At 41.0% G+C, this 24925-nt stretch overlaps 3 protein-coding genes across 7 annotated transcripts; all 3 read right to left on the bottom strand.

Moving 5' to 3' along the window:
• Nucleotides 1–1846: 1846 nt before the first annotated feature.
• On the bottom strand, nt 1847–4073 carry LOC124861955 (dynein light chain Tctex-type 1-like). Its single transcript, XM_047355962.1, has 5 exons — nt 3913–4073; nt 3657–3698; nt 2586–2709; nt 2402–2479; nt 1847–2107 (listed from the first exon to the last, which is right to left on the bottom strand). Exons 1-5 carry the CDS (start codon nt 3937–3939, stop codon nt 2034–2036), a joined length of 345 nt encoding a protein of 114 aa, XP_047211918.1. The 5' UTR covers nt 3940–4073; the 3' UTR covers nt 1847–2033.
• Nucleotides 4074–9226: 5153 nt separating this feature from the next.
• rpgrb (retinitis pigmentosa GTPase regulator b) lies at nt 9227–21016 on the bottom strand. Of its 4 annotated transcripts, none has more exons than XR_007036793.1 (15): nt 20838–21016; nt 17054–17179; nt 16856–16948; nt 16538–16600; nt 16301–16459; nt 15225–15374; nt 14984–15142; nt 14298–14453; nt 14094–14218; nt 13806–13997; nt 13539–13725; nt 13002–13096; nt 12862–12921; nt 10356–12695; nt 9227–10299 (listed from the first exon to the last, which is right to left on the bottom strand). XR_007036793.1 is itself a non-coding variant. In XM_047355886.1 (14 exons), the coding sequence occupies exons 1-14, from the start codon at nt 20866–20868 to the stop codon at nt 10671–10673; spliced, it is 3621 nt and encodes a 1206-aa protein (XP_047211842.1). In that variant the 5' UTR covers nt 20869–21016; the 3' UTR covers nt 9227–10670. The 4 variants fall into 4 exon arrangements, 2 of the variants coding, with proteins under 2 accessions (XP_047211842.1, XP_047211843.1); XR_007036794.1 differs by having other exon boundaries at nt 9227–10243; XM_047355886.1 differs by having other exon boundaries at nt 9227–12695.
• A 1542-nt stretch (nt 21017–22558) lies between these two features.
• Nucleotides 22559–24628, bottom strand: LOC124861952 (tyrosyl-DNA phosphodiesterase 2-like). Of its 2 annotated transcripts, none has more exons than XM_047355958.1 (6): nt 24464–24628; nt 23603–23722; nt 23429–23523; nt 23219–23337; nt 22958–23128; nt 22559–22868 (listed from the first exon to the last, which is right to left on the bottom strand). In XM_047355958.1, the coding sequence occupies exons 1-6, from the start codon at nt 24526–24528 to the stop codon at nt 22581–22583; spliced, it is 858 nt and encodes a 285-aa protein (XP_047211914.1). In that variant the 5' UTR covers nt 24529–24628; the 3' UTR covers nt 22559–22580. The 2 variants fall into 2 exon arrangements, with proteins under 2 accessions (XP_047211914.1, XP_047211915.1); XM_047355959.1 differs by having other exon boundaries at nt 24505–24621.
• Between the last annotated feature and the right edge of the window lie 297 nt (nt 24629–24925).

Here is a 24925-nt window from a genome sequence, read left to right as displayed (position 1 = left end):
AACTAATGCTTTAATTAATAGATGGACAACCCTGCCTATACTAAGAGTTAATAGTCTAAAAATGAATGCGTTACCAAAGTTACTCTAACTTTTTTAAAGCATTCCCCTCCCGCCTCCTCCTGAATTGTTTATATGGTTGAAGAAAACTACTGCAGGGTTTATATGGAAAGATTGAAGGCCTAGGTTGCATCTCCATTTACTCTGATAGACGGGGGCTGCCAACTTTAAGCTTTACTACTGGGCCACACAATTAAGGGCTATCATATATTACTTCTCAAACACAGACAATCCACATTGGGTTGAAATGGAGTCTGGAGCCCTGCCCTTATTTTTATACTCTGACATAACAAAAATCTACGGAATAAAACTACAAATCCTGTTCTGAAAAACATGATTCAAGTCAGGCATGAAACTTTTTCAAAGAATCGTGATTATTGTCACGGTGTGAAGTAATCAGTCCTTTGTTCCAGGAAGATATGAAACTTTCAAATAATGGACATCTGTAGGACTAAACGTGCAGCTTGATAGAAAATACTACTGTGAGTACATGTTAGACCTGTTAAACTAAACAACTATAATAACGGCATACCAGATGTATGCATACAGTGTTGCTCTAAAGGGACTTGATTTCATTGTATGTAGGGAGTGTAGACAAATAAAACCCTTTTGGGAGGAAACAAAAAGCAGAATTGAGAAGCTCATTTCCAGTGAAGCTGCGTGCAGCTTTCATAGAGTTAGCTGCAAAGAAATGTACAGCTTTGGCTTGAAGGACTGTGAATGGACCTATCGCCACCTAGTGGTTAAAACAGATGATTTGTTGGACCTTTGAGATAATGTAACCTACGTTTTCAGGATTCAAGTAAAAGTATATAATTACATGCATGTTATATTAATTTATAATGCTCAATTACCTCTGCTGATGAGAGAAGAGCTGTTCAAGGGGTTACTTTTTTTTTTTCTCTCTGGAAACAAACTATGTCGAGCAGTCATGAAGGAACTTTGTATGGATCAGACTGTATTCTTCTGTAGGATTGATTGATTTCATGGTCAAAATCTCAACAAAAATATTCTGGCAAAACAAAAAAAAAAAGATGGTGACATGGATGAAATCATGAACGAGTCGACTTTGGTCTAAAACCTAAGAGGGACATTTTGGACCGGCGTAACCAGAACACTCTGAGGGGTCACCTGAAGACAGGGAATGTCCTCGAGGTCAAAGATCTTTGCGAGGTAGAGTCATTTTACTGCTGGACTGTAGAGGGTGGATGTCACATTAAAAGTAGAAACGTTGGGATCATCTTTGTCTCATTACGTCGATAACAAGCTGACATTTCAGAAGAAACTGACAAATATTAGATTAGGATGCAGGTTCAGAATACGCTTGATTTGGTTGGAATGAGAAATAAACTGACCTCATAGTCAGATGGTCCTGCTTTAATGAAAATAACACCTTCTATAGGTTGTAGGATGATTGAATAAATGCTTCTTGTACCACCAAGTTACTAAGATAAAAAGACACTTTGCTTAAACCTGAGCTCCTTTTATCTCTGGATAGTTTTGTTTTTTCTCTTTATGTTTACAGCTGCTAAGCTGGTTTCTGTGAACCAGGAGAGGCTTTTTCCCCATAAAAATTTGCAGCTTTTCCACTTAAATAAGAATGAATTCAGTTTAATTGTATGAATCAGTTAAATGTTCTGCAGTAACAAACATCTAAGCAGACTTATCTAGGATGATCTGATGCAGACAGAAACATCTCCGAGCCGCTGATGGAAAATGAAAGTCAAACCTGCAACTTTAAACTGAAATGAAAAGTAAAAGCTATAAAATACAAAACTACAAGAAAAGATGATTTTACAAGAAATTGTGTTTATTTTGCAGCAGCTCTCATACAAAAGTCTCTCCTACATGATCCAGGCAGAAGTGATTCGTCTGCAGCTGAATCTCAGCGTTAACACTGTGGCGCTTTGTCTCCCCCTGCTGCTTGGATCAGCACGCTGCAGCCCTCCTCTGATGGTGTGTGTAATGTTTGAATCCTACGCGATGGAGACGGCGAACACGCTCACCACACAGTACATGGTGCGGTTCTCCCACCTCACAGTGCAGCTTCCTGCAGGGGAAACGGACAAACAGAACCTTGAAGGAGAATCCAGCAGAACCAGTTTTTGTTCATTAAACTGCTACACTTTTTGTTTTTTCCACATTTATCCAGACTGGAATAAGTGCTAAAAGCAAACTCCATCTTCTACATTTCAGCAGGAACTCTGTGAGTGGTTTTAGAGAAACTACAGAGACTATCAGCCAATCAGAGGGCGAAGTATTCAGCATCCAGAAACCTTCAGAACCTTCTGGATCTGGAGCTCCTAAAGCAGAACCTGTGAGGAAGCTGCAGATGTTTGCTCACCGTCCATACTGGTGTCCCAGTAACAGGAGTTCGCTGTGTGGAGGCCGGCACCAGTTTTCTGCATCACAGAACACGTCACTGTGAACACAAACCCAGTTAGTTCTCTGGACTTTTCTAACCCTCATCTGGTTCTGGACTAACTGTACGTCTGAGGAGCAGTGAAAGCCGCTGATAGATGTGGTACCGATGTATTTGTAGGGTTTGCCCAGTTTGACGAGCTGAGTGAGGCAGCGCTCCACGATGCCGGCGGTCCATTTGTTCACATGAGTCTGGCTGTAGTCGTCTCCTCCCAGCACGCTCTCAATGCCCTGACACAAACACACGGGTGTGATCAGTCATGTGGCAGCCAGTCCGGGCTGCGGCGCCGCAGGCAGCGGGTACGGAGCGGGAACACTGATCCCAAACAACAACACGAGGTGATTTACGATGCAGATCTAACAGGAAACACATTTTACTTGGAACTGATAAGGAGCTCCGGGCTTTACGTCTGGTATTTGCTCCTTATGATGGAAAATTCTGTTTTCTTTGTTATCAAAGCCAGAAACGGTGAAAACAAGAAAGAGGGACAGATTATTTCAATCTGAAACCAGAAATAAACTCAGCAAAGATAAAAGAAATTCTCCAATAGTCAGTGTGACCTTTGAACCATGTTTGACATCCTGCGTGTGACAGAGCTGGATTTATAGTAGATTTTAAATCTTTTAAAACCTTTATATGATCTACAAGCTTCAGAGATAAATCCAGCTAAAAGGTATTAAAAAAGTAAAAAACTATTTTAGAGTAATGTTTCCTTTTAAAGCCACGTTTGTCTTATGACAAAAACATCTTAAAAGTTAAGCTGCTGAGAAAATAAACAGATTCATATTTGAGTTTCTGACACATTTAACCGTTTATTTCCAGCTGAAAACACGGGGTTTAAAATTTAAACATTATCCAGCACATTTCTATTTTAACCTGAATGTTTTTCATCACATTTCTGAACTCTTGACGTTATAATCAATGACTTCCAGGGTCTAAAATCTAACGAAACATTAAGGCAAAGTGAAGAAAATTCCCAAACTTTTCTGAATTCAGGGAAAATATGTTTTATTTTGCAGTTTTCAAGGATTAACTTTGTCTATTTTAGACGTCAAATAAGCGTAAAAGTCAATGTCCTCATTTTTTTACATGGGAATGTTGATCAAACTGTTAAATAAGAAGCTTTTGATGCGGTTTTTTCTGGGCTAATGTTGGTAGAGATGTTGGTTAGCATTACCTCTTTGACGACGTTCTCCGCCTCCTCTGAGCTGAATGAACCCTGAAAATGATCACAGATGATCAGCAGCAGTTAAACTGGTCTAAACAGACAGGTAACAGATGAAAGAGACAGTTATTTTTATTAAAAACCTCCCTGGTGCTGCTGGGAGCTCAGCCTGGATACTGGGAGCGATTATGTTAGCCGGTTAGCTTCCGGCTAACTTCTCCTTTCTAACCTCCAGAAACCAAAGGAAACTATTGGCTCAGAGACCAACCTCGCTGCCGTTCTGATACTCCTCCATCCCGGCGAGATGTACCCGCTTCAAGCCGCTTTCTGACTCCGTTTACTGGCAGAAAACCGGAGTATAAACCGGTTTACTGGGAGGAAAAACCGGAGTCTGGTCCAGACTTCCTGACAGCTGAAACAGTCAATAGAGGGACAGACGAGGAGCTGCTGCCACCTGCTGGTGGCTCCGAGGAACAAGCACAACAAACATTCAATTTCATGTCGTTTTCTACACAATTTTGTAGTTTTTAAAAAACCAGTTATGCATAATTAACTATGAATTATTTATTCTTTAGAAATAAATATCCATACATCGTTTTCTTGCTCGTTTTTTCTTTAGTCTTACCCCTACAAGTTTCCATAGTTTTCTCCGTTTTGCACAAAATTTCATATATTTACAGATCATCATACAAATGTAGTGCATATAAACAGCAACCATACGTAATTGCATAAGGGTAAAACATTTTTTTTTTTAATTGATCAAAAAAAAAATTATCTGAAAACTAAAAAACAATGAAAATATTTTCAAATCTAAAGAAATGAAGTGTAATTAAATTAAGTGAAATGCTAAGGAATGAGTTTGTAAAATAAAATAACTTAATTCAATAAGAATATATTAAAAACAAATTTTGTACAATCAAATTTAATAAAAATGAAATTTATTCAAATAAACAAACTAGGTAAGCTGGCCTTGTAATTTTTTGAAATAAAACAATTTATTTTTGTGAAATAAACTAAAAATAATCTTTATAATTAATTACTTAATTATTATCCTATCTTAATTTAACCTTTAACTCATTTAATGGTTTACTTAATCTTCATATTTTCCATCAACTATTTCACTTTGAATAAAACCAGGAAATGTTTCGGAAGTTATCTCTGGATAAAAGAACATTTGATCCTGTTTAAAGGTTTCCAGGTGTCCAGGTTTGTTTACAGTAGATTTTAAGCATGTAATCCAGTCTTGGTGTGGTACCGTATGTTCAGTCCAGACAGTTGCAGAAGTGGAAACGTTCTGGAAAGTTTCTCTGGTATTCAGAGGAACATTTCCCAAACCATGAAACAAAAAATAAATCACATTTCCAAAATGTGTCCTGAAACAGTTTTCATGTCTTCAACCTAATCTTAACATTTAGCTCTTCTTTTCAATAAAACTCCAATAATAAGACAGGAAAATGTTGCTGTTCTTCTGAGGAGTCAAACAAAGAACCCATTTAGCTTTATGTCAAAACTCTTTACTGTCAATAAAATGATCTGATATAGAAAAACACAGGTTGGATTAAAATAAGATTAATGTGTCGGGATATAAAAGTGTGTCCAGGGTCAAAGTGCAAAATGTGCTTAAGGATCATGTCACAATAAATAATCTGATAACACACACAGATTCACACACACACAGACACACAGAGCTGCGGAGAGGAAAACATCCAATATTTCAGGTAAAAACTAAGATAATAGCTGCTCTGTCTGATTTACAGGAAGTTTAAAGGAATATTCCACTCTTTATCTCGCTTTACTGCATCAGCATGATTTGATCAGCACCAATCAGCCACATCCAGCTAACCTGGGAGCTCTGAAGACCCACAGGTCCAGTCAACAGAACGAATGGTGACAGACGTGGACATGGCTGAAACGAGATCTGTTAGAAACATGAGGAACGGCCACAAATTCTGCTGAATATAAGATGTTTGGGATTTTCTCTGGATTCAAATACTGCATCTAAAAAATAAACAGCATCGAAGTCTTAAAAACATCAGAATCAGAACCAGCTTTCTTGGCCAAGATTGTTGCATAAACAAGGAATTTGACTTCGGTTTCAAGCGTTCACAGACATTCAGTATAAATATGAAGATAAAAAGAGCAATATAAACATGTACGAACAGTCATTTCTTTAATATAAAGGCAAGAAAAAAAAGACAAAGTGCAAATAATCTAATTTAGTTTCCCAGCAGAGAGTCTGACTACTGTTAGGTGTTCATTGTGTTCATCAGAGACAGCCTGGAGGAAGAAACGGTCTCTGTGGCGGCTGGTTTTTACAAACAGCGCTCTGTAGCGCCGCCCTCAAGGTAAACGTCTGAATAGCATAGTTGTGTCCAGGATGTGTGGGGTCTGCAGAGATGCTAGCTGCCCTGTTCCAGACCCTAGACCTGCACAGGTCCATAAATTTATAGATGAACCGGCTGAATGTCGTCAAACTCAAGTCTGAGAGTTAGTTTGTTTTTGTCTGTTCGGTTTATGCAAATATTTATTGACTTTTTTGTGTTTATTTGATTTTTATTTAAATATATTTTAATTAGTCCTTTCATTTAAATACTCTTTTGTATTACTTTATTTTGATCTTGCATGTTTTCATATTGTTTGATTAATTGTGGTATTAAAATTTTTTTTATGCTTTATTTTATTTTTAATCTATCTTTTTTTATTTATTTAGTATTTTTGTCTTTTTGCCTTATTTTTTCCTATTTTGTATTATTTATTTTTATTGTGCTTTATCTTGCACTTCTCCGTTTTCCATTATATTTTATTTTAATACATGTATTTTGTCTTAATAGTTTTGCATGATTTTATTTTATTTTTGTTATTAATTTGTATTCTAGTCATGTTGGTTTTATTTTATTTTATTGTTTTTTTACCCTGTCTTTTATTATTTGATTAATTTAGAGTCACAGACACGGTTATTTGTACGTTTGGCTGCAGAGTCTGGAAGAAGTTGGTCCAATCAGATTGAACTACAGTCTGGTTCAGGTATCCGCTGACAGGAAAATAAGGCAGGCAGGATTTGAGTGGAATATCCCTTTAAAAGTAACCTGAAGACTGGATTTAAATGCCAACTGCATCACAAGGCTCAGATTTCATCCGCTGAAGAATTCAATTAGTAGATGTTGGTTCACATTTTCCAAAAGTAACAGATTTTGACAGAAATAATCCTCCCGAGTTGAACTGAATTGTCTCTGCTTCTGCTGCTCACTGCAAACAAACACATTGGTTCTGGAGATTTGTGGTGAGGAGCTAAACAAACAGACCTGCAGCTCTGCTTCTCGTCTCCTCTAGGAGACCGAGCTGTTAATTGGTCTGTGATGTTTCCAGAAGCCGATTCCACCTGAGAGATCATCTCCTGGGACTACAGCAGGCTGCAGGCTCCGGAGCGAGGCCCTCTGGCTCCGGATGGCTTCACAGTCCCCTGACCCGGGGATGGAGGCTCCCCCAGGACGGCTCTGTCCCCACTGACAGGGCTCTCAGTGGAGGGGACATCTGTCTGCTTGGACCTGGACGAAGACAGCCGTCTGAAGAGAGACAGCTGAAAACATGGAACAGCGTCAAAAGCCATTTTTTCAGGTCAGATTTGGGTGTTTATGTGTAATTTTACCTTCTTGCTGGCGCCTGATTGGTTGTTGGAGCTGACGTCTGCTTCCCCATTGGCTGCTTTTGTTTCAGTTTCTGTCTTTTCTCCACATGATGTGTCGATCTCACCTGCTGTTGATATCAGACATTTAAGGTTGTTCTGGGAATATTCAGGAAGTTTCTTCAGACATTCAGCTGATTGAAACTAAAACTCAGTCACCTTTCTGCTCTGGGTCAGGTTCCGACTCTGCTTTCAGCTTCAGAGACCAGAGAAGAAACACGTTAGTGCCAAAAACACGATCACCTTGATTAGAGAAACAGAGAACGGCATATTTACAGGACTCTCTGCTGAGGAGGAAGCCGATGTCTCAATCTCCTCTTCATCATCCGCTTTGTCCTCCTCCTCCTCCACATCCTTTCTGTCAGCTGTCTCCACCACATCCTGATGTCCATAACAGACATAAAAACCATATTTAGTGTGGTTTTGTTTTAAACAAGAGTTCTAGAAGGTCTCAGCATGCCCCAAAGAGAATTTTATTGCAAGAAACTGGGTCCAAATTTTAATTTTGTTACAATAATTAGCAACTTTTATCAAATCAGGATTTATAAGACTTTTAACTAATGGAATACAGGCTGTTTTGTTTTCATTGGTGTACCACAAGGAGGCTGTTTTGGTACACTGATATTTTTACCAGATATTATTTTCTTCCAACAGTCTTGCCCTAAATCTTAACATTTACCAATCAGAATGTCATGACACGATTAATTTGTGAGCTGAATTTTATAGTTTTCATGGAGCACCACAGGGAGGCCATTTAGAACCACTAATGTTTTCACAAAATATAATTTCGGTGGGATAAAAACTGACAGTAATTTAATTAAGTGAATGTGATAATAGAAGAAATCTGTCTTTCATTGGATTTCCAAAGTGCTTTCTTTTAGTTAAGGAAAGTTAAGAAAATAGTGCAATATTAATAAAATAAACAATCATTGGTTATTGAAATTCTACACTCATTATCTATTTAAAATATGTTTTTAATAAATATGTATCTATGGTGCCACGCTGAAGCTGTTCCAAACTACTGACTTTTAAAGGCAGGTTTGTTAGTCTTCATCGTGAAATTATACAAAAATAACAAAACTACATTTTTACAAACTGAAATGGAAAATCAGAACACTGTAGTTAAAACACTAAGAGAACAGGGTGACTGACAATGTAAATGAGTACAGCTGTCAAGTCTTCCATGTGAAGAAGTCTTAACTGATTAATACAACCTAAGCCTAGATGCAGTGAGAACAACCCTTCCAGACATCATACAGAAGTATGAATAATAACAATTCATGTTAAATAAACACAACCAGAGTATTTTTAATATTTCTTCTTTTTTAAGTTGTTTAGAGTGTCTAGGAACCTTTCTTTAAGTAATCCCCTTACGTCCTGTTTTCATGGGGCATAAATATGACGAGACACAGACGCTCATCTAAGTAAAGCAGATGAGTTTTGATCTTCATAAAGCAGAAAAATTGCCCCTATCTGCAGTCAGCTAGATGAGGACCTGTAATTATCTCGTCATCGTACACAGTGAGGAGGATGGTAAGGTGAGGTGGAAAGTCTCCATAACAACCAACAGATGCCATCTGCACGCCACTCCAAGTGGGTCTGGCCGAAAACAAAGGATGAATACTTGGTACAGTGGAAGATCTGTGATGCTGTGGGCCTGTTTCTCCAAAGGCCCTTCCAGGCTTTGGAGTTTGATTCAGAGGTAGATCACGCTACTGCAGTAAAAGATTAAGGCCTTCAACTGCTACATGTGGTTGAGCTGCTTACAATTTCATCTCTGAGACACACAGCAGCACAATATTTAGTCCTTCCTATATGTTCACAGCTTTAAATGCATCCCGTTAAAGGTAAGAGAATCTCTTTATTCCTGTTTTCTAAGAACTCAAACAGTTTAAAAAGATGAGAACGGATTGATTTATTACAAACACAAAACTGAGAGAAACAGAAAGTTGTTCATTAATGAGTCCAGACACAAGGCGGAAGCTCCGATGAAGAAAACTGAAAAACTCAGCCAAGGACAAAGATGGAAACAAACCCAAAGAAAAACAGCAGGACCGAAATGCAAAACTACACAGACACAAGTTATACAAGAAACAGGATAAAAGGCACAGAGAATAAAGTTAGAGCGACTCTATAGCTCAGCACTAAATGCTCAATTATCTGTAACCTCAGATATTACAGTCATAAACTGGGCTCATAAAAATATTATGTAACATTTCAAATGCACCAAAACATCTTTTAGAAGAAATCATCATTTCATGAAAGGTTATTTAAAAATAAATAAGAAAACTCAACAACAACAACATCTGGAAGTCATATAAGCTTCCCAACAAGTTGATAAGAAATGTAAAAAATATCTGAACAAAACTTATTCCTCAACCTAAACATCCAGCGGTGAAATATGATTTTAAATTAAGGAATAAAAATACCAAGAAATCACAGACATGTTTATGTCAAACATCCCTTTTGGCTTTCTTTGGTAAACCAATGAGTTCAACATTCAAATTAAAGTTCCTACTTTCTCAGAGTTTACAGGTTACCTTCCAAGGACTTATTGGTTACTTTTAGAAACATTGTGAAGTGACTTGTCTCCTTATAGCCTGCAAGTTTTAGAAAATACCCTAAAAGTTATGTGAAAGTAACATGTAGGTTCTGTGAATGTAACCTGTAACTTCCAGGAAGTAACCTGTAACTTCCAGGAAGTAACCTGTAAGGTCAAGGAAGTAACCTGTAGGAAGTAACCTCAAAGTTCCAGGAAGTAACCTGTAACTTCCACGAAGTAACCTGTAAGGTCCAGGAAGTAACCTGTAGGAAGTAACCTCAAAGTTCCTGGAAGTAACCTGTAAGTTCCAGGAAGTAACCTGTAGGAAGTAACCTCAAAGTTCCTGGACGTAACCTGTAAGTTCCAGGAAGTAACCTGTAGGAAGTAACCTCAAAGTTCCTGGACGTAACCTGTAAGTTCCAGGAAGTAACCTGTAGGAAGTAACCTCAAAGTTCCTGGACGTAACCTGTAAGTTCCAGGAAGTAACCATAATAAAGTTCCATAATAAACTCAGGCTGACTTCTAGTTTTTTGTGATAAAATAGAATGTGTGAAACATCTTCCAGAAATCCAGAGAGCTTTCTATGCAACAAACTTTTATAAAAGAACAAAAATGAAAACATTTACAGATAAATCTTTAATAAATGTAAAAATCTGAATAAAATCCAGACTTTTGTGTAAGAATTGAGTTCCTGATGGTTTTTTAATGAAAACAGCTCATCTCTGCTTCAGGTTTTCTTAATGAGACCAGGTTCTGGTTCCGATGGATGGATGGATGGATGGATGGATGGATGGATGGATGGTTATTTCAGGCTGAGGTACTCAGGTAAAACATCTTCCCAGAACTCCTCTTCCTCACCCGCTGATGGACCTCTTCCTCCTCGTCTTTGCTGGACTTTAGCCGCAGGTTTGCTGCTTTGTTGTTTCCTTACTGAAGGTTTCTTCTTCAGAACCTCCTCCTCTTCACCCTCTTCTTCATCTTCAATCTCACTTCCATTCTCGTCTTCATCACCTTCTTCATCTTGAGTCTCATCAAGACTTTTCTTCCCCTCTTTATCCTCACTTTCTTCCTCTTCTTCTTCATCTTCTTCTTCTTGTTCCCTTTCTTCCTCCTCCTCTTCACTTTCTTCTTCTTCTTCACTTCCTTCCTCCTCTTTTTCTTCTTCACTCTCTTCCTCTTCTTCACCTTCTTCCTCCTCCTCTTTTTCTTCTTCACTCTCTTGCTCTTCTTCCTTCTCTTTGCTTTCAATTTCTTCATCTTCTTCTGTTTCTTCCTCCTCTTTTTCTTCCTCTTCCTCCTCTTTGCTTTCACTCTCTTCCTCTTCCTCACTCTCTTCCTCCTCTTCACTTTCACTCTCTTCCTCTTTTTCACCTTCTTCCTCTTCACTTTCTTCCTCATCATCCTCTTGGGTTTCACTCTCTTCCTCCATGTCTCTCTTGTCACTCTCATCCTCACTGCTCTCTGCCTCTTCCTCCCCTTCAAAACTTTGTTCTTCTTCCTCACTGCTCTCTGCCTCATCCTCTTCCTCACTTACTGCTGTTCTCTCTGATGACTTTAAAGTGTCACTTCCATCCTCCTCTTCCTCACTCTCACTTTTTAAACTGCCTTCCTCCTCTTCATCAGTCCCTGCTCCTTTGCTCTGAGTTTCCTGACTTGACCCTTCCTCCTCCTCCTCTTCCTCTATATCTCCTCCTTTGCTTCCTTTCTCTCCAGTCTCATTTTCGCTTTCTGTGGCGCCCCTTTTTTTCTCCTCCTCCTCCTCTTCCTCAGCAGCACTGTCACCTTCCTCATCTTCTTCCTCAGGCTGGGACAGGTCTTCTGCTTGAAGAGTCTCGCGGTCTTTCTCTTCCTCATCTGTTTTCTCCTCATTAACCGTCACCTCCTCCCGTTGGCTTGCCTCTGGGCTGGTTCTCCATCCTTCCTCCTCTTCCTCCTCTTCCTGTCCAGTTGCACCAGAACCATTCTCCTCCTCAGCTTCCTCCTGACTCTGTTGTGAACTCTCAGCTGCAGGAATGACGTTGATGCTGACAGCCGATTTGCGGCTGAATTCCTCAGCAGAACGGGACTCGGACTCTTCTGGATCACTTCCTGGTTGAGGAACACCACGACTGCTCTCTGATCCAAACGGGGAGCTGCCTCGGCTCCTGGATGCCATCTGTTGGACTAAAATGGCGCCTCCTGCTGCCAGGGTTGCAGCTCCAGTGAGCAGACTCAGGTCTGAAGACTTCTTCTGTGCTTCAGTTTCTTCCCTGCTATCAGCTTCTTTCCTGTTTCTCTCGTCTTTGGATTTTTTGGATAAATCTGGTTTCTGTTTAGATCTGGAAGCTTTTTTCTCTTCAGTGATTGGCTGAGAGCTCTCTGTGGTCCGGTTAAAGCTCTGTGAGTCTGATAGAGAACCAGCTGATGGTTTACCTTTAACTCTCAGAGGTTTGGACTGTTTTCCAGCTGAAACGGATTCAGAACCTTTCTGTCTGGTTTCTGAGTGTCGTTTCCAGTCTGCTACTGGTTTCTGGATCTTCCCAGTCAGCTGGTTTCTGGACGCTCCCTTTCTGACTTCATTAGCACTCTGAGCTTTTTTTTTATCCGCTCTCCTCCTCTGCTCCGCAGCCAAGAGGAGATTCTCATTGTTCTGACCCGTCTTCTGCTTCTGGGTGGACGAAGAGCAAGTGTCGCCGCCCCTCAGGAGCTTGGTGGGTAGCGCCCGGCGAGCAGACCTGGCGTCGCTCTGATGAGACGGAGACGTGGAGGAGAAACTCCTCCGATCTGAGGGCTCTCTCTCCTTTTTCTGACTCTGCTCTGTGATTGGCTTAGAGTGCTTACCCTTCCTCTATCCCAGCACAGAAAGCAAGAAGAGGACGGAAAAGAGGCGAGCGTTAGAGAAAAGGAACATGCAGGAAACAGAACAAAAAATGAAGGACGGAGAGATTAGAAAGATTTACAGCAGAGGATTCACAGAAGCACCTGAAGACCAGAGGAGACTGAAGCTGACTGACCTTCTGTAGAGGAGACAGAGTGAGTGTTTTATCACCGGGATCCATCTTCATCACATGCGTCTGTTAGTGGAAGAAAAACAGTCAAATGAGCGGGAAGATCCCCATTTTTCCACATGAGGAGGAATTCAGAGAATTCTCACCATGTTGAGGAAGTCTGTGGTTTCTCCCAGACCTCTAACGCTGTCTGTGTCCGTCAGGATCTCCACCACGCTGTGGGCCCCGGCCCCCGTCTGCTCTGAGAGACACAACAGAACTCACCAGCGTCCAACGCTACCAAATATCATTTCTTTTATGGTTAACAAGAAAAAGCTTTAGAAAAATCTTAAAATAAAGAAATAAAGAAAGAAATAAAACAGACTTTTTAAATTCATTTAAATGAATGCAAAGAAAGCTTAAATATTAAAATGAATTAAACCAAAATAAACTGAATAGAAAAAGTGAAGAAACTAATAAAATTATCCTTTTTTAACGAGTGGTGTCAGTTCTAACCTGTTCTGGGTTGGTCATGAAAATCAAATAAAAAAATGATCAAAGCGATTGTTAAAAAGATCAAATCTAATTTTACATAAATTTATTTTTTATGAAATAATATCTATCATTAAAATAAAAGAACCACGCTGGATAAATAATGGACTATGTGTCATCCTGGCAGGAGGAGGTGGAGGTGACGTAGGTACCCTGATGGATGGAGTCTGTGCTCCCCTGTTGGTGGGCCCCGTTCAGAACCTTCTTGTGGCTCAGCTCAGGTGGAGGCAGTCTGGGTGGGACGGTCTGACCGGAGACAGGAAGAGGCGGCTGAAGGAAACCAGGAGTCGTAGTGGGCAGCGGGCGGATTATGGTTCCAAACTGGTCTGGAGATCGTTCCTGAAGGCCGTAAAGGAAGTTCTATCAGTGGACGGTTGGTTCTGGCTTCATTAAGAGGAGGTTCCAGCCTCAGAACTCACCCTCTCCCTCCGGCGAACCCGGGCAGAGAGGCTCCGCTGCAGAGTGGAGGAGTCGGCCGTGTCCCCCAGCAGCTCTACGTAGGCTTTTTCTAAGATGTCCTCCGTTACGTCGTCGTCCTCCAGAGTCACGTCAGAGGAACCGGGATCTCTGGGCTGGGCCAGCACCACCATGTGGCAGCCCCCACACACCGCCTGGACATGAAGGCAGGGACACACATGTACCAGATGCAGTAAATCTGATGGGTCAACACTTCATCAATAAGAGCAGAACACAGATCCGAAACTCACTGCCCGAACGTTGTACTTCAGGAACCGGGGACACAGAGTGGGCTTAAACTGGTTCGTGAAGTTTTCCTCCCCCAGGCCCAGTTTTCCATACCGGCCGTCTCCAAACGTGTACAGCAGCCCCCCCTCTGAGAAGAGAGTCAGGTTTTCAGTCCTCGGACCGTCGGTTCAGATCAGACAGTGAAGGAAGGACCCGGCGCTGTTCACCTGTGACGACAGCCGTGTGGTTTTCCCCACAGGACACCTGACTCACCCGGCCCTTCTTAAAGTGCTCGACCGGACGAGGCAGGCGCGACTCGAAGATAAACGTCCCGTGACCGAGCTGTCCGAACTGGCCGAGTCCAAACGAGTAGACATCGTCCTCTGAAAGCCAGGAAAGCCCAGAAAGTCAGCCAGTACACAACTTTATTCATCCAAGTATTAAATACGAGTCACAGAGCCACCAAAACGGTCCAGCAGAGAAACGCTTCAGCAAACAAAACTGGCGGGTAGAAAACGGGTCAAGAGACCCAAACATAATGAGCAGGATGACAGATCATTTCATTCAGCAGGAAAAAAATTATACAATTTTATACAAATGCTAAAAATGTAATATATATAAAAAAAGTGAAGCAAAAATAACATTTCTATTGATTCAACTAATTATTATAGAAATATTAAATAAATAATATTAAAACACTCAATTTGTTTAAAACAACTCAAATATAATAAACTAGGACAAGATAAATTATAGAAATAAAACATTTATTACTAATTTTTTGTTACATTTCCTCAACCAAACAATTTTAAATAATTAGCTTTTTCTATTCCTGCAGGACGAATGAAAACTAATTTCACTTCATCCTATTACCGTAAATCCCAGTTTTCCCAGTAGGTTTGTTATTTTCGTTTACCTGTTAGAGCCACAGTGTGTCCTCCACCACAGGCCACCTGCTTCACCGGATCCTTGATGCTCCTCACCCGCTGAGGAACTCTGTGTCCGGACAGCTGCTCCGTGCCCAGACCCAGCTTCCCGCTGTCCCGCTCCCCGAACGTGTACAGAGCTCCGTCCGCTGCCACAGACAGCACGGATAAAGCTGAGCATAATCCACGTTTACATTTTCATCAGTTGTGTCGTTCTCGTCTTCGTCTCACCCGTCACCAGAGCTGAGTGGTAGTATCCACAGGACACCCAGCTGATGGGACGACCCACACTGACTTCCTGTGGCGAGGACGCCTGGCTCGCCTTCCCCAAACCGATCTGACCCTCCGTGTTCTCGCCCCACATGAACAGCTTCCCGCTCGCTGCAAAAAAAAAAATGAGCTGTTTCAGAACACAAACTGCAACAGAACCGCCATTTGTTCCTTGATGTGTTGCTGTTTAACTTCCATTAATACTTAAACCAATCAGTATACCAGGTTCATGTTACACAGATGTATCTCTTTGTACTTACAGCCACTGTTTCTGCTTTTTATTCACTAAGAAAATGTTAATATTAAAAAACAAATTACTTTTCTTTAGAATTCAATTCATTTAGCTTTAATCTATTAATAAAATGCAATATTTACTCTAAAATTCAATGAAAATGGAAACATTAAAAAGACAAATGCAGTGAATGAAGTTCATTTACATACGAATATGAAGGATTTAAGCAAAAACACATAAATTACAATAAAAAAGATATTTAAATTATATTTTATTTATTTAAATCCTTAATCATACCACTGCGATAAAACATCTAACCAATCAGTTTTTGTTCATCTTTAAATAAATAGCACATTCAATTTTTAACTCAAAAATTTTAACCATTATTTTTTTTAAATTAGAAATTTTATAATATTCTTTATTTGTACTAATTAAAAAAAAAAAAAAAGTACAACATTTAAAACCTAAATTTTCTTAAACGTTGCTGTTGTTAAAATTTAGAAATGGAAAATTTTACATTTCAGAATAAAAACTAGGAAGAACACATTCACTTATTAAATGTTTTAATAGATTAGGTTTAAAATGAATAAGAAAAATGAAATTTTAAAATACTGTAGATTTTTTCTAATTAGAACATATCAGGAAAAATAAAATGAAAAAGAAAAGTTGTTTTTGATCAAAATAAATTTAAAAATGAAATCAGGTTTGAACTGTAAAGAATGAATAAACTGTAAAGTATTAAAATCTAATTTTAGAAGAAAATGTGGAATAAACAACAGTCCCACAGCGGCTCCAATCGTTTCACCTGTGAGAGCAGCTGAGGTGTTAGAACCCGCAGCGAGCATCCTGATTGGTCCCTGCGAGTCGAAGAACTTGATTCTCTGGAAGGTGGTCCGCTCCTCGAAGTCGCCGAGCCCTAGCTGACCTTCGCCGTTCCCACCGCAGGCGTACACGTGTCCCCGCTCTGCAGACAAACACCCAAAGTGAACGAGCCGAACCTTAAACTGAGGACTAAAACCTTGATTGAGCACCAGAAACCGACCGGTGCTGATCAGAGTGTGGTTCCGTCCGCATGCCACCAGATGGACCTTTTCAGACTTCAGAGCTGGAAAACAACACAAGACGACTCCTTGTTATACTTGTGTTATAATTCTGATGAAGAGGAGAAGCTCCCTCACTCTGAGCTCCTCTAGGTTTAAACAAAAGAGAAACCCAAGATTAGGATTCCATCTTTAATCTGCAGCTTTTCTTTCCATCAGAATGATTTATTTTGAGCATTTATGTTTTATAGTGTCTCCTTCCTCTTCAGTAATAGCACCCAGTCTCACACTGAGACCTTCATGTGGAAAATCAAAGCTACCTTTGACACAGGTGGGTTTATGCACAGTGTGCTTGGAGCCCAGGCCCAGCTGACCCCAGTTGTTGCTGCCAAACATGAAGAGCTTCCTGTTTTCTGAGGAGACACACAGAGAAGTTCAGGTAAAGTAACACAGCCGGCTCCTTCTGAACTCCACCGTTTCTACATGAAGTGTTTAAAAAATGAGAAGAGAGTCTTTACCTGTGATTAAGGCGGTGTGTTCGTCCCCACAGGCGATCCTGTGAGGTACATCATTTTTAAGCCAGAACTTACTGGGGATGTTGTCTGCAAACTTGCTCTTTCCAAATGTGAAAACTGCTCCTGATTCTGCAGGAAAATACAACACAGAGGAAACCAGAAGATCAAACCAGATAATTAACTATGAACAAAAAAGATAAAAACAGTGGGTGTTCATCTGCTCTTTCCACTGCAGAATGAACTTCCTCAACATCTTCAGATCTATGTGTGCAATCCTTTAACTCACTTTTACACTGTTTTTACATACATTAAAAACTGTGACCAATAACTATTATGAGTTTTATGGATGGATGGATGGATGGATACTAGGGTGATGGATGGATGGATGGATGGATACTAGGGTGATGGATGGATGGATGGATGGATACTAGGGTGATGGATGGATGGATGGATGGATACTAGGGTGATGGATGGATGGATGGATACTAGGGTGATGGATGGATGGATATATGGATGGATGGATGGCTGGATACTAGGGTGATGGATGGATGGATATATGGATGGATGGATGGCTGGATGGATGGATGGATGGATGGATACTAGGGTGATGGATGGATGGATGGATGGATGGATACTAGGGTGATGGATGGATGGATATATGGATGGATGGATACTAGGGTGATGGATGGATGGATGGATGGATGGATGGATGGATGGATGGATACTAGGGTGATGGATGGATGGAAACTAGGGTGATGGATGGATGGATGGATACTAGGGTGATGGATGGATGGATGGATGGATACTAGGGTGATGGATGGATGGATGGATGGATACTAGGGTGATGGATGGATGGCTGGATGGCTGGATGGATGGATACTAGGGTGATGGATGGATGGATATATGGATGGATGGATGGCTGTATGGATGGATGGATGGATACTAGGGTGATGGATGGATGGATGGATAGATACTAGGGTGATGGATGGATGGATATATGGATGGATGGATGGATGGATGGATACTAGGGTGATGGATGGATGGATGATGGATGGATACTAGGGTGATGGATGGATGGATACTAGGGTGATGGATGGATGGATGGATGGATACTAGGGTGATAGATGGATGGATGGATACTAGGGTGATGGATGGATGGGTACTAGGGTGATGGATGGATGGATGGATGGATGGATGGATGGATACTAGGGTGATGGATGGATGGATACTAGGGTGATGGATGGATGGATGGATACTAGGGTGATGGATGGATGGATACTAGGGTGATGGATGGATGGATGGATGGATACTAGGGTGATGGATGGATGGATGGATGGATACTAGGGTGATGGATGGATGGATGGATGGATGGATGGATACTAGGGTGATAGATGGATGGATGGATACTAGGGTGATGGATGGATGGATGGATGGATACTAGGGTGATGGATGGATGGATACTAGGGTGATGGATGGATGGATGGATGGATGGATACTAGGGTGATGGATGGATGGATGGATGGATACTAGGGTGATGGATGGATGGATACTAGGGTGATGGATGGATGGATGGATGGATGGATGGATACTAGGGTTATGGATGGATGGATACTAGGGTGATGGATGGATGGATGGATACTAGGGTGATGGATGGATGGATACTAGGGTGATGAATGGATGGATGGATGGATGGATACTAGGGTGATGGATGGATGGATACTAGGGTGATGAATGGATGGATGGATGGATGGATACTAGGGTGATGGATGGATGGATACTAGGGTGATGGATGGATGGATACTAGGGTGATGAATGGATGGATGGATGGATACTAGGGTGATGAATGGATGGATGGATGGATACTAGGTTGATGGATGGATGGATGGATACTAGGGTGATGGATGGATGGATACTAGGGTGATGGATGGATGGATGGATGGATGGATACTAGGGTGATGAATGGATGGATGGATGGATACTAGGGTGATGGATGGATGGATGGATACTAGGGTGATGGATGGATGGATGGATGGATGGATACTAGGGTGATGGATGGATGGATGGATACTAGGGTGATGGATGGATGGATGGATACTAGGGTGATGGATGGATACTAGGGTGATGAATGTATGGATGGATGGATGGATGGATGGATGGATACTAGGGTGATGAATGGATGGATGGATGGATGGATACTAGGGTGATGGATGGATGATACTAGGGTGATGGATGGATGGATGGATGGATACTAGGGTGATGGATGGATGGATGGATGGATGGATGGATGGATACTAGGGTGATGGATGGATGGATACTAGGGTGATGGATGGATGGATGGATGGATGGATACTATGGTGATGGATGGATGGATGGATGGATGGATACTAGGGTGATGGATGGATGGATGGATGGATACTAGGGTGATGGATGGATGGATACTAGGGTGATGGATGGATGGATACTAGGGTGATGAATGGATGGATACTAGGGTGATGGATGGATGGATGGATACTAGGGTGATGGATGGATGGATACTAGGGTGATGGATGGATGGATGGATGGATGGATGGATACTAGGGTGATGGATGGATGGATGGATACTAGGGTGATGGATGGATGGATACTAGGGTGATGGATGGATGGATGGATACTAGGGTGATGGATGGATGGATGGATGGATACTAGGGTGATGAATGGATGGATGGATGGATACTAGGGTGATGGATGGATGGATACTAGGGTGATGGATGGATGGATGGATACTAGGGTGATGGATGGATGGATGGATGGATACTAGGGTGATGGATGGATGGATGGATGGATGGATGGATGGATACTAGGGTGATGAATGGATGAATGGATGGATGGATGGATACTAGGGTGATGGATGGATGGATGGATACTAGGGTGATGAATGGATGAATGGATGGATGGATGGATACTAGGGTGATGGATGGATGGATACTAGGGTGATGAATGGATGGATGGATGGATACTAGGGTGATGGATGGATGGATGGATGGATGGATGGATACTAGGGTGATGGATGGATGGATACTAGGGTGATGAATGGATGAATGGATGGATGGATGGATGGATACTAGGGTGATGAATGGATGGATGGATGGATACTAGGGTGATGGATGGATGGATACTAGGGTGATGAATGGATGAATGGATGGATGGATGGATGGATACTAGGGTGATGGATGGATGGATGGATGGATGGATACTAGGGTGATGGATGGATGGATGGATACTAGGGTGATTGATGGATGGATGGATGGATGGATACTAGGGTGATGGATGGAAAGCACATAAAAAAGCTCTGAGTCAGGAATGATCCATCATATTCCAATGTGTTTATTTATTTTGGGACTTTTCCAGCTCTTATCTTCAGCCTTGATCTGTTGACCATTAGTTAGGCTCAAATGAAATGAGCTCCAAGCTGAGCACCAACATTACCAGACGCAGGTATTAATATTCTAGGACTTTTAATGCACTTTAAATGAAAGCAAACAGGTGGTTTAGAGATAAAAATGTTCTGAGCAGTAGATGTAACAAATCCACGAAGAATAAAAACCGGAACTGACAAAGTTATCGGTGGAAAAAGTTCGAACTTAAATGTTCATTATTCGTTAGCCTGCGAGCTAAGTCAGAAGCTAATGTCAGAGGCTAACGCAGCTAATTAGCCGGATGTGACTAGCTTACAAACACACTACGTTAATAACCAAACATCCGCCGTTAAGACAATAAGGTAATAAAACACTAATTCTATTTATTTTACCAGGTATTTCGTCTTCAGACTCCTCTGCCATCTCTGCGGGACTTTAATCCGCTTTGCTCAGTGTTTTGGGCGTGTTGATGTTCTCTACAGTGATAACCCGGAAGTAAACAAAACATCTCCTAGGATACGAAGCGCTGGCTTTGAATTCTTAAAGGAGCAGCACAGATTTTGAAAGCTCTGGGTTTTTATGAGTTTCTGTCTACTTTGTTCAACAGGTGCAGCTCAGTAAGTCAGAATATCATTTAAAAGATCATTTGTTTTAGTAATTCAATTAAAATAGTTATACGTGTACATAGTGTACACACATTAAACACCGAGGAATATATTCCAAGTATTTATTTATGCTAATTACGATAATTATGGCTTACAGCAAATGAAAACCCCAAATTCTGCCGTTCTGACAATTTCATCAGTTTATAAGACCAATAAAAATGTTTTTGTAATACACAGATTTTATGTTCCTACTATGTTACGACCTGTCACTACTGCTGGTGCATCTGTTGTTACCACAGTTTTTCCTTCCTCTCAGCTTAAATAACAGAATGGCCGAAATAACAGAACATCCAAGTGACAGGGTGCACGCCCAGGGTGTGTTTCTGTCGCATGACACCTTTTGTTGTTTTCTATTAAAAAATCCACACCAGCCCTGCAAAACCAAATCTAGTTGTTGTCCAACGCCCAAGCAAGCCTTTTGGAATCTGTTCTATTCAGAAATAGCAGCACTTCTGGAAAAACCGCCCATGGGTCCAGTGCACTGCAACACATTGTATACAATGTGTTAAAGGCATCTGAGCAATGCACTGCAGGACTCCAGGTGTGCGTTCCGCTTTAAGTGATGCTTTTTGTCATGGATTATATAATCTGAACCCACAAACCATTATTCAGTAGTCTGAACTTCCAAGTTATAAATATAAACGAGCAAACCTCCAGAGGTTGGACTTGAAGTTGGATGTTTCTCTCCAACCCCAAACTAAAAATCCAATATGGCTGCAGTAATAAACTGTGAAATTCCATCACGGACAACTTTAGACTTGTTAATCACTTAAAAATCTTAGTAGTGTATTATCCTTGATCTAGAAATGCTTGCTACTGCTACAATGCAGATAAATACATTCTTAGAAGATTGTATTACTAATAATTGTTATCCTGGTCACCGAACAATAATCAGCCAGTATCACAATTTGGGAGTGATGTCAGTCCCAGATTTCATTCCCAGCAACATCATAATTCAAGATGGCTGCCTTGTATGTCAAAAAGGTGATAACTGCAGCTTTGTCTAGTTTTCTTTTCCTTTCGTTTTAACTTTTAGATATTAAAACAGATATTCCCAACTAACACCAAACACCAGTAGAACCAGTTCCCAATGTAATGTCACCAGATATACATGAGCTCTCTTTATGTTGCTTAAAATGACTGCTTCTTACCAAACCAAACATCACAGCCTACATCAATCAGGACAAGGAAAGCTTATTTCAGTTTTGTCCGAGATCAGGAAGCCGTTTTCTGCTTTGTTTTGTCTAACAGCAACATAAGCTAAACAATTCTGGGTTTAGTACTGGGAGCCTAAAAAGGAACTTTTATCATAGAACAACAAATGCTTGAGCATGAAGAGTTATCAAAGATATTTCTTTTGAATGTAGTCAGAGATTCTTGAACTGAAGTTCTCCAACCTTGTATGCAGAACATCACAGAAAAAATCGATCTTATTTAAAAATAATCTCTTTAGTTGAATACTTTGAGTTTTTATTTCTGCTTGACAGAGAAGGTGCAGTAGATCCCCCAGTGATCGCTGGTGAAGAGGCCACACCTGAGCTTCTCCAGCCCGATTAATTGCATGTTGTCGGGGTCCAGCTGGGGGATTCCGTCCTGGGTGGCCCGTCGTAGATACACCCGGTCGAAGCGGAAGTGGCACTTGAACGGAATTTCCTTGTTAGTGTTTGCCACGGTGTCCCATGTGTAGCGGCACTTCTCCGGCTCTCCCAGTTGCTCCCACAGGTCGCAGACGTTGCTGGGAATCCCAACTGTAGCCACCTGGAATGGAACACCAGGAATGAGGCTGGAAAAAACCTAAAACAGAGCAAGAAGTGCCTCCAAGTGAAGATCTGAAGCAGGAATCAAACCTCGTAGTCTCTCAGGTTGGTGTCCCCTCCAAACAGAACCGTCACGTCATCCGGAGCCTTGCTCATCTTCTTCATCACGACCCTCAGCTGCCTCATCCTCTCTACGGAGTTGGCCTTACAGCTCTCAAAGTGAGACGTCATCAGCCACAGCTTCTGGCCTCTGAACAGCACCTGACCCATGAGACAACAAACCTTATTTTTAGAAGAAAAACTTGGATCTCAGGATTTGGCTTTCTCAAGGTGCTATAAATGTGCAGGAACCTGAGCAACCAGCAGGTTTCTCATCATGCGAGAGTTTGGAAAGAAGAGATTCTGACTGTCCAGCAGTGTGAGTCGTGACTTCTTCAGCAGTATCATGGTGAAATAACCCTCCCGTCCACCTGTCAGCACCAGGAGACAGAGCTTTGAGACACTTTAACACAAACCTGTAAAGTAAGATCTTCCACAGAAAGCCTTTATGGGCTGGAGGACCTTCAATGAAAGTGTAGGTATCAGCCAAACGTTTGTGCATGAAGCGCATGTAGGCCTGGACCATTTCTTGAAGAAGCACCACATCAGCAGAGTATCTGTGGAGAGATCTGTTAAAAACATGTCTGTGACTAACTTAAACTGATCATTTAAAAGACTGGAGGAGTTTCTTCTCACGACAAAAGATATGAGCAGAGGCTTCTGGCTCTTGCTGGCTGCTCTTCTCCATCCAGTCCATCTATGTTCCAGGTGATCAGCGACAGCTCCTCATCCTCTTTGCTTCCTGTTGGTCCTTCCCTGCAGACAGCAGCGTCATTGTCAGATTTATTTTACTTTAGAGGCTACTACCACTACATATTCAGTTATACTACTGTATAATTATTCATTTAGGCTCATATCTTTATCAGTTGATCGACGCATTAAGGAAGGACTGATATCAAATATTTAAATGTGTACTGATTTCTCAGTCCTATGATTTGTTTTCAGTCAGACATAAATCTATTCATATGTATTTACCAATTTTAAAAGTCTATATCCACAGCTAAATGTTCCTGCCACATCTGAGACATTACTCGAAGGAGGAGACTCAGACAGGAGGGGACATGTGGGCGGCCATTACGTTTGGGTGATGGCTCTCAACAGACCTTTTCAGAAGTCCTTACTCCCTCAAAAACACTTCAAAATACAATAAACATGGAAATTATCATTGTAACCATATTGATATCTAAAATTATTCAAAGCCGGAATTCATAAACATTAAAGTGCATTATATCAACTTACATTATTATTAATAATTTCAGCTACAAAATCATTTGAAATGATTTAACTACAACTTTCTCTCTTTAAGTAAAAATCCTCTAGCTTTCAAAGCTTATCAGACCTTCTCAAGGTCTCAGCTGTCTGCCTGAGAAAAAGTTTATTCAAGCTGAAATACTGGGAATCACCTGAGGAGAAAAGGAAAGTTTAAAACATCGCATTTGAAAGCATCACACTACAGTAGCAGCAGGACTACAGCCAATGAATGAATGCATTAACTACCTGCTTTCTGACACGACTGGGGTGCAGCTTGACGCCTTTACCTCTGCAGAAGGTTCTCCATCCATGTTGGCCACAGACGGTCCGACAGAAGTGAATTAGAATCGAGCTGCTGCACATTCAAGGCTTCTCCCTACAGGGCAGCAGCCAACAGAGCGTCACGCCCGAGTTTCTGTTTTACCCGAATAGATCACATGACCTTACAGATGACGAAACAAACTTTGATTACAGATGCCAACCTTCTCAAGATTTTCTCTGTAGTTTTAATCTTGTCGTTTTTTCCACATCATGAAAGGCTTATCAGTCAAAATTCTGGTTATTATTAATTATTTTGTGTCTGAATGAAAAGAGCCCATTCTTAGCCATAACCCTTATCTTTAACATTATTGTAAAGTATGCTTAGTAAAATTTGACTGAATATGATGAGACTGAAGAGAATATTTTCCTGTACTGTCAGAAGCATGT

Source organism: Girardinichthys multiradiatus, chromosome 24 (genome assembly GCF_021462225.1).
Source record: "Girardinichthys multiradiatus isolate DD_20200921_A chromosome 24, DD_fGirMul_XY1, whole genome shotgun sequence".
Lineage (NCBI taxonomy): Eukaryota > Metazoa > Chordata > Actinopteri > Cyprinodontiformes > Goodeidae > Girardinichthys > Girardinichthys multiradiatus.
The sequence above is the reverse complement of the archived record's forward strand: the minus strand, read 5'-3'. Positions and strand labels throughout refer to the sequence as shown.

Coding starts and splice junctions, on each gene's coding strand:
- LOC124861955 (XM_047355962.1), bottom strand. CDS start 3,939: ATGGAGGAGTATCAGAACGGCAGCGAG. Junction 3,699..3,912: donor AGTATCAGAACGGCAGCGAG/GTTGGTCTCTGA, acceptor GATCATTTTCAG/GGTTCATTCAGCTCAGAGGA. Junction 2,108..2,401: donor CTGGGACACCAGTATGGACG/GTGAGCAAACAT, acceptor TTTCCCCTGCAG/GAAGCTGCACTGTGAGGTGG.
- rpgrb (XM_047355886.1), bottom strand. CDS start 20,868: ATGGCAGAGGAGTCTGAAGACGAAATACCTG. Junction 16,949..17,053: donor ACACACCGCCTTAATCACAG/GTAAAGACTCTC, acceptor GTGTCTCCTCAG/AAAACAGGAAGCTCTTCATG. Junction 12,922..13,001: donor CCACAGACTTCCTCAACATG/GTGAGAATTCTC, acceptor TTCCACTAACAG/ACGCATGTGATGAAGATGGA.
- LOC124861952 (XM_047355958.1), bottom strand. CDS start 24,528: ATGGATGGAGAACCTTCTGCAGAGGTAAAGGCGTCAAGCTGCACCCCA. Junction 23,129..23,218: donor GAAACCTGCTGGTTGCTCAG/GTTCCTGCACAT, acceptor CTCATGGGTCAG/GTGCTGTTCAGAGGCCAGAA. Junction 22,869..22,957: donor CCAACCTGAGAGACTACGAG/GTTTGATTCCTG, acceptor GTTCCATTCCAG/GTGGCTACAGTTGGGATTCC.